Source organism: Arabidopsis lyrata (assembly GCF_000004255.2).
Source record: "Arabidopsis lyrata subsp. lyrata unplaced genomic scaffold ARALYscaffold_1, whole genome shotgun sequence".
In the NCBI taxonomy this organism is placed as follows: domain Eukaryota; kingdom Viridiplantae; phylum Streptophyta; class Magnoliopsida; order Brassicales; family Brassicaceae; genus Arabidopsis; species Arabidopsis lyrata.
This window is the reverse complement of record NW_003302555.1, coordinates 15,704,376-15,717,679: the sequence shown is the minus strand read 5'-3', so window position 1 is coordinate 15,717,679 and position 13,304 is coordinate 15,704,376. Positions and strand designations below refer to the sequence as shown.

General features: G+C 42.1%; 3 protein-coding genes across 3 annotated transcripts; all 3 read right to left on the bottom strand.

The window, feature by feature from the left end:
* Positions 1–2,523: 2,523 nt before the first annotated feature.
* LOC110224404 (meiosis-specific protein ASY2-like) lies at positions 2,524–5,375 on the bottom strand. Its single transcript, XM_021010453.1, has 4 exons — positions 4,382–5,375; positions 4,111–4,296; positions 3,362–4,017; positions 2,524–3,288 (listed from the first exon to the last, which is right to left on the bottom strand). Exons 1-4 carry the CDS (start codon positions 5,373–5,375, stop codon positions 2,524–2,526), a joined length of 2,601 nt encoding a protein of 866 aa, XP_020866112.1.
* A 1,234-nt stretch (positions 5,376–6,609) lies between these two features.
* LOC9327124 (glucuronoxylan 4-O-methyltransferase 3) lies at positions 6,610–8,007 on the bottom strand. Its single transcript, XM_002891016.2, has 2 exons — positions 7,444–8,007; positions 6,610–7,367 (listed from the first exon to the last, which is right to left on the bottom strand). Exons 1-2 carry the CDS (start codon positions 7,835–7,837, stop codon positions 6,865–6,867), a joined length of 897 nt encoding a protein of 298 aa, XP_002891062.1. The 5' UTR covers positions 7,838–8,007; the 3' UTR covers positions 6,610–6,864.
* An 828-nt stretch (positions 8,008–8,835) lies between these two features.
* LOC9327123 (jacalin-related lectin 4) lies at positions 8,836–12,028 on the bottom strand. The gene is given in 7 exon segments (XM_021012840.1): positions 8,836–9,111; positions 9,113–9,152; positions 9,264–9,727; positions 9,729–9,763; positions 9,814–10,028; positions 11,509–11,734; positions 11,831–12,028. Coding segments are annotated over 7 exon segments (1,383 nt in total). The 3' UTR covers positions 8,836–8,906.
* Between the last annotated feature and the right edge of the window lie 1,276 nt (positions 12,029–13,304).

The window sequence follows — 13,304 nt, the reverse complement described above, 5'->3', positions numbered from 1 at the left end:
GCACTAAGGATGTGGAGCATGAACTGGAGCTTGAACGTGAGCTTGTAGCCGAGGAAGGAACTAAAGGAGCTAAGCTTGTAGCTGAGGATGAGCTTGTAGCCGAGGAGGAGCTTGTACCCGAGGAAGCTTTGATCACACCAACTGGTCCAATGACTCGTTCTAGAGTTAAGCTATTCAACCAAGCCATTGGAGGGATGCTTAACCACATTTGGGACCGACCAAATGACTTGAGCCAAGTCACTACCTCTTTGGTTTTGATCCATGCTCAAGGACCTCATCAAGATGGATAAGTGATTCATGAGTGCTCTTTTTCCCTGCCTTTGGTTTTGTCCCACTGGGTTTTCCAAAGGGAGGTTTTTAACGAGGCTTATGTTTTCACTTCATATAATCCATTTTGATGATTCAAGACCCAAGCCCACTAAATAATGAGACATTTTCGTGGCCTTAGTAGTTGAAGGGTTATTTTTCAAATTCAAACTCTATTTTAATTTCTCTTGTGTTTTCTAGGCAGCCTTGGAGCTTGTTCCAAGACTTGTCTCTTTACATTCTCTTCTCTCCTATATATCCTCTTGTAATCTCTTATGTGAACCCATCTTTCTTTTTATCAAAAACCTTTTCTAAGAAGATCATCTTGTTGGTGCGTATATCCAGCAAAACCCTTAGTCTCTTTTGGTGCGTATATCCAAAGGATCTAAGTTTCGGTATCGTGAAGTTCTTCCGCAAACTTCTGTGATATCCATCGATCCATTCTCTCGTTGTTGAGTCGTGTGTCGTCTCTAACTCGAGATCTTCTATCCATTATCACGGCTTCACAGCCACCTTTATCCCTTGCTCAACTTTAGAGTGCCGAGTCCTCGGGAGGATCGTGTCACTCGCACTCAAAATCAGAAAGCTCGTTACTACTGGCCGACGATGATCTCGGATTGTAAAAATTACGTGCTCAAGTGCGAGCAATGCCAACGGCACGCCCCCGTCATCCACCAGCCGACCGAACTGATGAAAGCTGGCACCGCGCCATACCCTTTCATGCGTTGGGCCATGGACGTCGTTGGTCCACTTCCAGCTTCGCGGCAAAAACGCTTCATCCTCGTCATGACTGATTACTTCACCAAGTGGGTCGAAGCCGAATCCTATGCAACGATCAAAGTCAAAGACGTACAAAACTTCGTTTGGAAATACATCATCTGTCGGCATGGCCTACCGTACGAAATAATCACGGACAACGGCTCGCAGTTTATTTCGTAACAGTTCGAAGATTTCTGCGCTAGCTAGAGAATTCGTCTGAACAAGTCAACACCGCGTTTCCCCCAAGGCAACGGCCAGGCTGAGGCAACAAATAAAACAATCCTCGCCGGACTCAAGAAACGGCTAGAAGCCAAAAAAGGAGTCTGGGCAGACGAACTCGACGACGTTCTATGGTCATACAGAACGACCCCGCGCAGCGCCACCGAACAAACTCCGTTTTCCTTAGCCTATGGAATGGAAGCGATGGCCCCGGCCGAAGTAGGGTGTACGAGCCTCCGACGTTCCATGATGATATAGAATAATGATCTCAACGATGAAATGATGAGGCACAGTCTCGACGACCTGGAAGAAAACCGCAATACCGCGCTATGTCGAATCCAGAATTATCAACTCGCCGCAGCGAAATACTACAACAAGAAAGTCCATAATCGGCATTTTAGCGAAGGCGACCTCGTCCTCAGAAAAGTGTTCGAAAACACGGCCGAACTCAACGCCGGGAAGCTAGGCGTGAATTGGGAAGGTCCCTATCAGATATCGAAGATCGTCCGACCCGGAGACTACGAACTCCTCACAATGTCCGGCGTCGAAGTCCCCCGCACATGGAATTCGATGCATCTGAAGCGATACTATTATTTAAAAAAAAAAAAAAAAAAAAAAAAAAAAAAAAAAAGAGCTCGGCCTTACCGATGCCTCACTATGTAATGTGAACTACGAGCGGCTTGATCCCTCCGATCAGAGGGTACGTAGGCAGCCTCGTTTACGAGGCACAGCTGCAAATATTAATAAAATCTATCTTTCTAAAGACAGAAACGAAACGAAATACGTTAGCACCCTGGCCCGGTGTCTAATCGAACGAAAGCCGAGTTCCGTACTCGCACGATTAAAACGACTGATCACGTAAGCCGAGGCCGAACTCGCAATCACGCTCGTTTTAATCATTCGAACAGGATAAGCCGACCCCGGAGGTCGCACCTAAAATTGTCCAGGGTCCAACCCAACACAATTATCGACCAAGTTATAGAGGTCGTCCCCAATAACTTGCGCGGAACGACCTCGAAGGTCGTACCACCGAGTGTCTTGGATCCGACCCAAACACGATTATCGACCAAGTTCTTGAGGTCGTCCTCAATAACCTGCGCGGAACGAACTCAACAATATACGCAAAAGATAACAAACGAAATAGATATTCAATAAAGGAAAAGCCAACAGAAGTGGCAAGAGTCTTACAAAAGCCGACTACGCGGCAAATAGCTTTAAAAAAAAAAACAACATAAAAACTCAAGACGCGGCCTCATCTTGAGGAGGATCTCCGATCTGGGCGTCGCCATCACCAACGACTTGGTCGACGGCCTCGACGTCACCAGCAACTTCATCGTCAACACCTTCAACCGAAGGCGCAAACTCCTCAGCAGCGAGAGAGCCCGTGAAGAGATTTCCGACGTCATTCCATCCTTCCTCCAGCTCGGCAATGTCGAACGCATTGACCTCGTTCTTAAGCTCTTCCGCATCAGCTTCAAGCCTCTCAATCACGTCCTTGGAGTTCAAGACGACCTCCCCAGTTTCAGCCAGCGCCTTCAGCAGGTCAACGCTCCCGACCGCCTGATTATAATCGAGGAACTTGGGATACGCCGCGTCCCTGGTAGTAAAATGCCTCTGAATCCCATCGAGACGTTGCTGAAATTGGTCTGCAGCCTCCTTGAGAGCCTTACGAGCGTATTCGGTGCGCCGCTTCCGAAGCCTTGCCTCCTCGGCTTGTGACTGCTCGGCCAAGTTCTTAAAGTCAACTCGGGACTTCGACAACTCAACAAGACAACGCTCCCGTTCTGAAAGAGCGTTATCCCGTTCCTCCTTCAGTTTGGCGACCTCCTCGCGAAGAAGCTGCACCTCGGAGTTGGCACTCTCCAAGCCCTTCGACGCCTGATCAGCCCTCCTCGTCTCGGCTGCCAAGGCCCTCTGGTGATCCTTCGAGGCCGTGTTCTGCTCAGAAACAACGCGGAGACGACGCTCGTACATGTACGCCATCCTGTCAATCGCGCCAATGGCCTACAGAAAGAAGTAGAAGCTGGGTTAGAGAGCAAAACACTTAAAGTATTACGAAAAGTTCTTAAGGCATTACCGCAACGGTCTTCTTCGCAGCGTCAGTGAACGCCGTTCTCTCCCACATATCTTGGAGCTCGAAGAAGGGAGATGGACCGACGTGAAGCTTGAGGAACAGCTCCGCACAGGATGTGGAATCAGTCGAGATATGGACGTCGCGCCCGTTATAATCATATCGCCACCTATAATCAGGGGCCCAGGCCATCCTTTGTTTCTTGGTCGGGTCCGAACGCACCGGTTCGGACTCATCAGCAGCCCGCTTCTTGGTCGGCTCGACCTGAGAGTTGTCATACAAAATAACCTCCCTGCCGCCTAGGGGCACATCGTGAGAAGTCTCGGCAACAGGTAGCTTAGCTGACCGCGCTTCAGCCACCTCTTTCTCCCTCCTCTCCCTCTCTACGTCGGATCTTGCTTCCGAACGATCGGCACCGACAACATCATGACCACGTCGATCACGACGGTCACCCTCATCTCTCCTATCCCGACGACCTGAAGATCGTCGCTCACTCTCCTTAGCCTCGTGTTCGGCTAAGGAAAGACGTTTCCCTAAGGCCATGGCCTCGTCTTCCTCCCGGCTCATCCTCTTCGACGGCGTCACCGACGACTTCTTCTTGTATCGTGATGAGTAATCACCCACCGCGTCAACATTCATTTTCCCCATAATCTTTGAAGGAGCTGGTATGTAAAAGAAAGGGGAGAGAAGAATGTAAGAAAAATCGTACGCACTCATCGAACGAATAAGGAAAGAAGGGAAAGATCAAGGCCGACCTGGAGACTTGTTAGCCTTCCTTGCTTTTGAAGGACCTCCTCTTCGGCTCGTTTTCTTAGATTTTGAGGAAGGGCGACGAACAGGGTCTTCTTCGTTGGGCCAGGTATACGGGCACAAAGCTAGAATCTTCTTAACGTCGTCGCGAAGTTTCTCAGGATACGGGTCCAAGATCTTGGGACAACGAACTACAAGAGGAAAAGAAACGAGAAAAACAAGTCAGATAGATAATCAATTAACAAAGGATCGACCTCGGAGGGATAAGCAAACTACCGGGTGAAATAGTCCACCCATGGTAATTCGTGACGACCACGTCCCCAGCGGAATCGTTGTCGATCTTAACAAAGAAGTACCAACGAAGCCAATCGTTGGTCTTACTCTTCGCACCAACAACCAACTTTGGGGTCAGCGAAGACTGAGTATACACCAAGCCCGGCTTGGATTTCCCGAAATTCTTCTTCGTCGTCAGTTCCTCGTACAGAGAACAACGAGGTTCGACGCCGCACTGCTCAGCCAAACGAATCAGGCCGTAAGCATTCCGAATAGCAGCCGGAGAAAGTTGCGCAAACGCCATTTCTCGTCGCGAAGCGTATTGAAGCAAGAACGCCGGAATTGGGAAAGTCAGCCCGCAATCAGTGATGAGCTTTTCATATACACAAAGATATCCAGGCGGAGCAGTCCAGGGACGATCCCACGGGTTTGGGATGAGCGTATTTAGGGAAGCTGGAGCATCGCAAAAATGGAGAGAAAGCTCAATCGTCTCGCTCGTCGACGACGTCGGTTGAAGGTAATCCGGAATTCCCGGTGCTGGTCCGCCGGGCTGAACAAACCCAACCGGGGCGGGCGCCCGCCTCGTCAATGGAATGATGTCCAAACGATCGGTGACATCAGACGACGGACCAACAGAACGAGCCGCTCTAATGATAGAAGATTTGCGTCTGATGAGCGGTACGTTATCCTCATCCGTAGACGCCGCGTCACTGTCGTCATCGCGAAGGCACATGGTTGTAACGGACTTAGGATTTGCACTCGGTCCGGCTGCTCCCACGCGACTTTCGAGCTCGCGACGTCGTAGCTCTGCAACAACCGGAGAATCTCTGGCAACGGACGAGGCCGACGATCTGGAAGAGGTTCTAGATCTACGACCCCGGGAGTTGCTGACAGATTCGTTGAGGAAACGGTCAACAGACCGGATATTTGACTCGTCGGAAGTACGAGATCGGCGATGGTCGGAGATGGAGTCGAAAGAACCGACACTTGAAGACATAATCGGAAAATAAGAAAAGACGCGCTGAGAAAAGGAGAGAGAACAGAGAAAATACCTTCGAAATCGATGCGGAGAAAGAATGAAAGGAATGAGGAGGAAGCGAAGTATTTATAGAAGGAGTCGGTCGAAGAAAAACCGCGTCATCATCACGCCTCGAAGAACGGCGTAATCATCACGACCTCGCCGCCTTCAACACGCAAGCGACCCGATAATCGAGGCCTCGGGAGCAGCAGTAGACGAATCGGAAGAGGGCGTTCATCACACGCGCCTCGAAAACGTGCGCAAGAAATCAAACCGGGGCGATGAAATGATTACAACCCTAGCCGTGCCGTTTGCTACGCACTAGGGTTGGGGGGCTACTGTTGATGGTAGATTATGGGCCCGGGCCCATAATCCCATCTTTGGCCTTCAACTCGACGAGACGGGCCGAAAATCAGATTTTAAGGGTCCGGCCCATTAAGAGTTTAGTCCCAGAAAAGCCCAAGAAAGGCCCAATCCGATTTTCCACCGACCAAAGGGCAAAAAGGACATTTCGCACGCACAGTGTACCCTACTCCTGCATCCTATAAATAGCAAAAAAGAATGTTTGTAAAGGGATCCCGAAATAACCGCTTTCACAGAGAATTTCGTACAACCGTCAGAGTACTTTGCGGCTCGGCTCGTATACTCAGTTTTTAGCTCGTCTATTTTTGTAATCGTCGGCTCGTCATTAAATAAGAGATTCTTCTTTCACCCTTAAGACTCCGAATACGTACTTGTGTGATTTTGAGGATCAACATTGATGGAAATGATTTATTCTTTGAAGTCAAAGTATTTCGAGAAATTATAACAGGATATATCGAAAAGACTGCTCAGGTATTAGAATTTTTGAAGAGGTTGAAGGATTTTAGTTATGCTTTGTTATATTTGGTATATATGATTCTTTCTAAACGGCAATTTTGATAAAATCCAACAACAGTGCATAGCTCTTCCATCCTTTTTCACTTTGAAAGGAAAACACGTTCATGTCAAAAAATTTGATTTGGAAAAAATTGTTTTCAGACACGCAAAAATTATATCCAATAACATGTTCCATCTAATGTTGAGAATACATTAAGATGTGAAAGTTTCACATGTTTCAGGCTGAAAAATCAAGTAATCAGCCAATAAATGTTTGTGCAATAACAAAAAAGAAAAAGCAAAACATAATCAAAGGAGTAAATCAGCAAAAACAAATGTTCTTCTACACAATATGTGACCAATAACCATGTTTGATAATTCTTTAATCATAAAAGTGAAATCACAAATAATTATGTGAAGATTACTATTTTAATATACCGTTTCAGTAAATGCACTGAATCTTGAAAACGTAATCAAATAAAGCCAAAAACACAACCAAAATAATGCCAGCTAAGCAAGTCCATCAAAGTCCACTAGGTGAAACAATTTACCGGCCAACGACAATAATCTCTATCGATCTCCGCCACACAATAATATCCTCAGGACAAAATCAACGGCGGCGATCAACCTCCACCGGACAAAAGGGTCGTCCAGCTCGAGCCCGATGACTAGGAATAGTAAAATGTCTAAGCCTCCCATTTTGCTCCCTCATGTAACCTTTACACAAGAAAGTCGCCGAGAACTCATCTTCCACCGGACGGTTAACGTCATGAACAAAAACATCAGTTTCACCATCTTCACGGTTACGAGCCAAAAGCCCCGCCGTGTAAATAGCACTCATCCTCCCCGGAGCTTCTTCGTGGTAACCAGTTGGAGCATCAACCATAATCAGATCCCATTTCGTCTCGTAAAAGTCCGCCGGGAAATCTTTCAACGCAAGATCACATTTCGAGTTTCTTGGATCAGACACAGATCTACACTCTTCAGATCTTCCTAGTTCCATTAGTTTGTCTGAATCTTTGACTTTTGTGTCGTAAACTACGTGGTAAGATTCCAGGTTTGGGAACTTCTTAGTTACTATCGAAATCCATGCCTCGTCTTCTTCAATAAACACTGTAAAATAAAACCTTTTTTATGAGAAACCTTAAACTTTTTAGATCTTGAAACAGAGGAAAAACAGAGTACTTACAGGTACGACCACCATGGTTAAGAGATGCCCACATTAAGCTGTCGTGACCTAAGCCAAAGACGAGGAAGTTACAAGGAGACTTCTTGTCCAAGACTCTCTTTGAGACAGAGACTTCATCAAATGTTTGTTGTGGAGTGACGTTACTGGTGACATAATGAACCAATGCATCGGATAAAGAAAGTGGCATCTTTGTGCATTGTTGTGTCGTCGTTGGACATCCTTCTGGCTTTTGTTGAGTTTCTTCTTCTTCTTGGGAGAGATTAGTTTTGGAGATTGGCTTTGAGGAGGAGGAAGAGATGTTTGATCTTGCTAAGTAAATGATGAGCAAGATCAAGATTGAGGAACCTATGAATATGACCTTGAGATTAAGGGAAGATTGAGATTTGGTTCTCATTTTTTCTTGACCAAAGATCGATTTTTCGATTTGGGTTTTTGGATCAATGAATGAGGGAGATGTTTTGATAATGGTTAGAAGTGTATATAATATAGAGAGGTTATGGTTAAATGATTGGGGAAGTTGAGGAGGACATGAAAGCTACTAAGGTTGCTGTTCTTCCAATACAACAGAAGTTGGTGGTGAATACATAAACTAACTAATTTGTTTTTCCATAGTATAATGTTTTATATTATTTTTTTTGGTGTCAAAATAATGTTTTATATTTATTTTTATAATCATGGTAATTGGAAGATGTGAAACGTAATGGAGAGATTTCTTGTTTTAAAATTGATGCTTGTAAGAGAAGAAGAATTTGATAGTGATCCAAAAACAAGACAGGTGTTAAAAAGGAACCAACATGGTGGTTGCAACTTTGTGTTTCCTTGTATTTTAAATAACCCGTTGATTTAACAACTTTGGTTCTTTGTTTCTTGAACGATAATTTTTGTCAACCGACTTAACATCACTATTTTGTTTGTCTTTATTCGGTATAAAATAAAATTTCATTTGCATAATTTCAAGGGTGTCCAATTTGTTTGGTTTAACTAAACCAAGAAGTTGATAACATTGAATTCAAATCTAAATTCAGGTTTTCTTTAATCAAGTTTTAAAATATGTAACCAAACCGAAACTGATACAACAAAAATTGTTTTGGTTCCGATTTTATTTTAGGGTGATAATTTTCACTTTATTTATAAAGCGAGAAATTGTAAACCGCAAGGAAACCAAAAAAAAAAAAAAAAGGAAAATGACATGTCTAGTGATAAACGAGACAAAGTTATAACATTATTATTTGGACTCAGAAAGTTAGTGATGCGGTGAGTTTAAGAGTTAAGACAAAGTGAGCCACCTATCATCGTTATTCGTTAGTCCTTATTACATGACATTGCATAAACGAGATACAAATTTACATAGGAGACAACACTTATTAGAACAAACATGGGAGACAACTAAATCTTGAAAGAACCTGATCAAACTTGATATGATAAGAGTTCGTCAATGTAGCTCATTTAAGATCGGGCAAATATCACTGGGAAATGGGCACGACATATACCCCGAGCTGGTGAAGCTCATGACTAGATTTTCCGTGGAACCCTACAATTTTATAACCTTCCTTCCCAAGAACAAAGCTTGATGTTGTTTCGAGTCCAAACGGTGGAGAGATTCGTTTGTTGGTCTTGAACTTAAGCATGGTTATAACTCCGCCTCCACTTCCAAATATTTTGTCAAACTTCCACCGCGGTGATGTACTCACTAGGATATTCTAGATTAACTGCGAAACATGGAGAATAAATAAAGAGGTTGATCATCTTGAATAACTAATAACTATAAAAAAGGACCAGGTTATACAAATTTTTGAATATGATATAATGAAAAAAAAAACTGAAAGGATATATAATCACCTCCTCGTATCCAAGAAGTGTTTGGTTCCCATGATCATTCCCTTCAGCCACGTGAGAGTCCTTATCATACACAAACTTGACGGCACTGACACCATTTCCACCTTGTCCTACATATATTTTCCTCACACCGTTGAAAACACCATCGTTCCATGGATCTCCTCCTTCACCACCTTTTGCTTGTAGTGTTTCAGCGGAAGGAGGAAGAGAAGGATGAGGAGAATAAGGATGTGGAAGAATAAACGGGGAGACAAAAGCTCCGATGGCATCTAGAGCAACAGCTGCTCGTCCATGGAACCCGATAAGGGCACTACCGTTGCTTTCAAAAACGAATTTGCGAGTAGCAACCTTTCCAAATATCGGAGAGGTTATCCTTTATGATGTTTTGAACATCAGCGACCTAACACGGTTTTGACTAGTATTGCTTACAATATCGCAGGTACCTCCCGTATATGATGTATTCACTTGGATAGTCGACCACAAACTGAAGTAAGAAATAAGCAAAAGATTATTTAAATATGTCAGAACTTGGACCTCCTCTTGTCGTCCTACGTTACCCCCGTACTCACGTCTTTCCACTAAGCCACCTTTGTCATAATTAATCTTGATTTTCCTTATCTCGGTGTCATCTAACGCAAAGGAAACCTTTCTCACACCACTGTAGTTAGAACCATCATCCCAAAGCTGGGATCCTGAACCACCTTGACAGTCAAATTTAGTAGGAGGAGCCGTTGTGAAATAAGTGATGTCTAGTGATTTTGGTTGTTTTAAAGCCTCTTTTCTCTTAGTTTTCATTGCTTTGCATTCATATTTTGGCATATAGTGTTGCATTTGCATTTGCATTTGGTTTTCTTAGGTACATGAATGGAGCTTGGAGTTTTGGGAATAAATAGAGCAAAAAGGAAGCTAAAAGAAGGCAACTTGAGTAATGAAGATCAAAGAGGGATCAAGAGGTGAAAGGAGATGTCAAGATGTGGTGAAAAAAGATGATTGAAGAAGAGAAGAGGAAGCAATAGACCACCTGGTCGATTCCCTGGTCGATTGACATGGATCAGAGCTACGGACAAGACACCAATCGATCAAGCAATCGATCAAGCAATCGACCGATTGCCTCAGGACAAACCAATCGACCACCTGGTCGATTCCCTGGTCGATTGACATAGACCAGAGCTACGGACAACATTTCAATCGATTACTTGATCGATCGATTGCTCTACCCAATAGACCAAGTGGTCGATTGAGTGGTCGATTGGGTGCCTAAACCGGGTCAAAACCCGGTTTGTTCCGGGTTGACCCGGTTCGTTTTTCCCTTTTCTATATATACTTTTAACCTAGTTTTAGATTGTCTTATGCTTTGTTTAGAGATCAAAAACTTCTCTTAAGGTTTCTATCTAAGTTTTTGTATGAATCTTTGGTTCTTAAGCTTAAATATCAAGTACTTCTTTTAAATTCTCTTATCTACCTTCTCTAATTATGATTTCACAAAGATCAAACTTATTGCTTTGTGTAATCATGATCATGAGTGAGTAGTCATTTAGAGTTCTTGGGTTAAGGTAGATTAGGATGGTTTAGTTGTTAGGTTATGGAGTTTAGGGCTAGATTACTTAAGATCCTTACTTATTGGTTGTTTATAACGTTAGATTAGCCTTGATCATGTTGATTTAGACTTTAGGGATTTCATGCCCGGAATGTGTTCGATGAAATTCCCGAACCAAAACCTTCAAGTGCTTTACATTCCTTACCTTTGGAAATTGTTGACTAGGGTGTTAAGTGGCTAGATAGACTTGTTTATAATGCTTGTTAGTCAATTGATTGCCTTTGGAAGAAGTTGATGATTAATTGATTAGTAAATGGACTAATGTCATGGAAATGTGTTAGTGTTGCTTAGTGTTCTATGGCCTAGGGATCATTGCTTATTAGAAGTTGTTTGAAGCTCCATAATCCACTTCTTAATCATTCCTAATCAATTCCCTTTAACCCGAGAATTCGCCTTTAGTTATCGTTTAGTAACTCGTTAATTTTCCGCTTTGTTTACTTTCGAAACTTGTTAGTCTTTTGCATTTTGCTTTCATTTGTTTTGTTTTGCATTGTTTGATTGTTATTTACTTTGTTAGTCATGTTTACAAAACCAAATCATTTTATTAGCCTAGATTAAGCTTTTGCGTGTATTCCTAGTGAGTTGATCAATTGCAAATTGTGGTTCGATATTTAATTGAGCAAAAGTACTACATCAATAAGCTCCAAGAGAGTTGAGATTAGTATCAGCATATCCATGGAAGCCAATTATCTTTTTTCCGTTAACTTTAAGTGAAAACTTCAAACCAGTTGCATTGTATCCTATCATATCAGAAGTCTTCTTGTTGGTTTTGAATTTAAGTGTTTGAATTATACCCTTAGCGTCATCATAGTAACCCTCAACGGATACAAGATATTCACTGGCTGGATCAATCTCAAACTGCAATTAAATGGTGATACCAAATGATTAAAACTGTCAATAATAATTACTATACAATGAAAATACTTAATTATCATATTTTATAGACATGCATACCTTTTTCATCAATCGTCTACCCATGAGACCATGGAGTGATCCAGTTTGTGGTTGACCATTCTTGACATAATCAAACTTGACGTACTGAATACCTTTGCGACCATCTTGTACATATATCTTTGTTACATGATCATGGTCAGCTAAATCATCCCACTGATTGCCTCCTTTTACGCCTTTTGCTTCCAACTTCTGGGCCATCGCAAACTGATTTGATTCTCTATGAACCGAAATAAGTGTATATAGTTTAAACTTCCAAAGTCATAAACCTTTACCTATGCCTTAAATATTTTTTTTCTTTCGTTGGAGGATGAGAGCAATTCTAAACAATATGTTAATAACGTTTCTAATTAAGTATCATACAAATAAAAATAATAGAGGTAAAACATTTTCCATGTAAAATAATTCATGTCTGACGGGAGTCATCAAGGTCATGATAGAAAAAGAAAGATCTAATTTTATAGAACATTATAATTTTAATTTGCATTTGGTGGACTGTGCGGTAATCATATAAAATCCAGTTGTCATTTTCTATATATACACATGGTTTTGGTTCCGATTTTATATTATAAAGCGAGAAATTGTGATAAAAAATAAACAAATCTAAATGAAAATGGCATGTCGTTTGGTAATTTTTTTCAAGGAAGAAATTAAAGTTAATGATTAGTAAGTTTAAGAGTTAAGTTAAGAGAAAGAGAGTCATCCATCATCATTAGTCGTCAGTCCAAGTTTGATGAGGCAGACAGAGAGATGTACTTTTAAATTGCATCATACTCATGCAATGTTGGGTATGCAATATATTGTTTGTTCGAAAAAACATTCATATAGTTCAAACATTCGTAGATGTTTTTGGAAAAACACCGTTAAAAACTTTAAGGTGACAATCACTTCACTTTAAACCTTCAATGTGTTTAAACTCATACAATACACCATCGAAATGGCTTTTGTGTTCGCGGCCCCGCAAGAAAGCCATTTTGAAGGTTTAAACTTTAAAGTAGTAAAATGATCACATTTACTGTGAAATTGGCCTCTCCATTAGATTCTTTAACCACTCCATTTTCTTCTACTTCTGACTCAACTACTTCCCCCTCCTCACGGATCTCAGCTCAATTTTACTCTGTTTTCTCTCATTCCATCATAGTATTATAAACATCACCCTCTTTATTGTCATGTTCAAGTACTCTTGATATAAGATTAGAACCAATCCAACTTATGATCACTCAATGATCAAGACATTCCAAGCTTAATTTCGTGGAAGGATGGAAAACGATGTGGAGATAGTATGATTGACTCGCTCAATCAATGAGTTAATCGACTCACTCGATCAATGAACGAAAGAAGGATGTTGAACTTATCAACAAACTTAATCTGCAGATTCAAATAGGCCTAAGAGACTCACTCACTTAAGACTAATTAATAAACGACAAAGACTCGCACTTTGACAAAAAGAAAATATTTCTTATTATTTTAAAATGAT

Coding starts and splice junctions, on each gene's coding strand:
- LOC9327124 (XM_002891016.2), bottom strand. CDS start 7,837: ATGAGAACCAAATCTCAATCTTCCCTTAATCTCAAGGTCATATTCATA. Junction 7,368..7,443: donor TAACCATGGTGGTCGTACCT/GTAAGTACTCTG, acceptor TTTATTTTACAG/TGTTTATTGAAGAAGACGAG.
- LOC110224404 (XM_021010453.1), bottom strand. CDS start 5,375: ATGTCTTCAAGTGTCGGTTCTTTCGACTCCATCTCCGACCATCGCCGA. Junction 4,018..4,110: donor GAAGGCTAACAAGTCTCCAG/GTCGGCCTTGAT, acceptor TTTACATACCAG/CTCCTTCAAAGATTATGGGG. Junction 3,289..3,361: donor CTGCGAAGAAGACCGTTGCG/GTAATGCCTTAA, acceptor TTCTTTCTGTAG/GCCATTGGCGCGATTGACAG.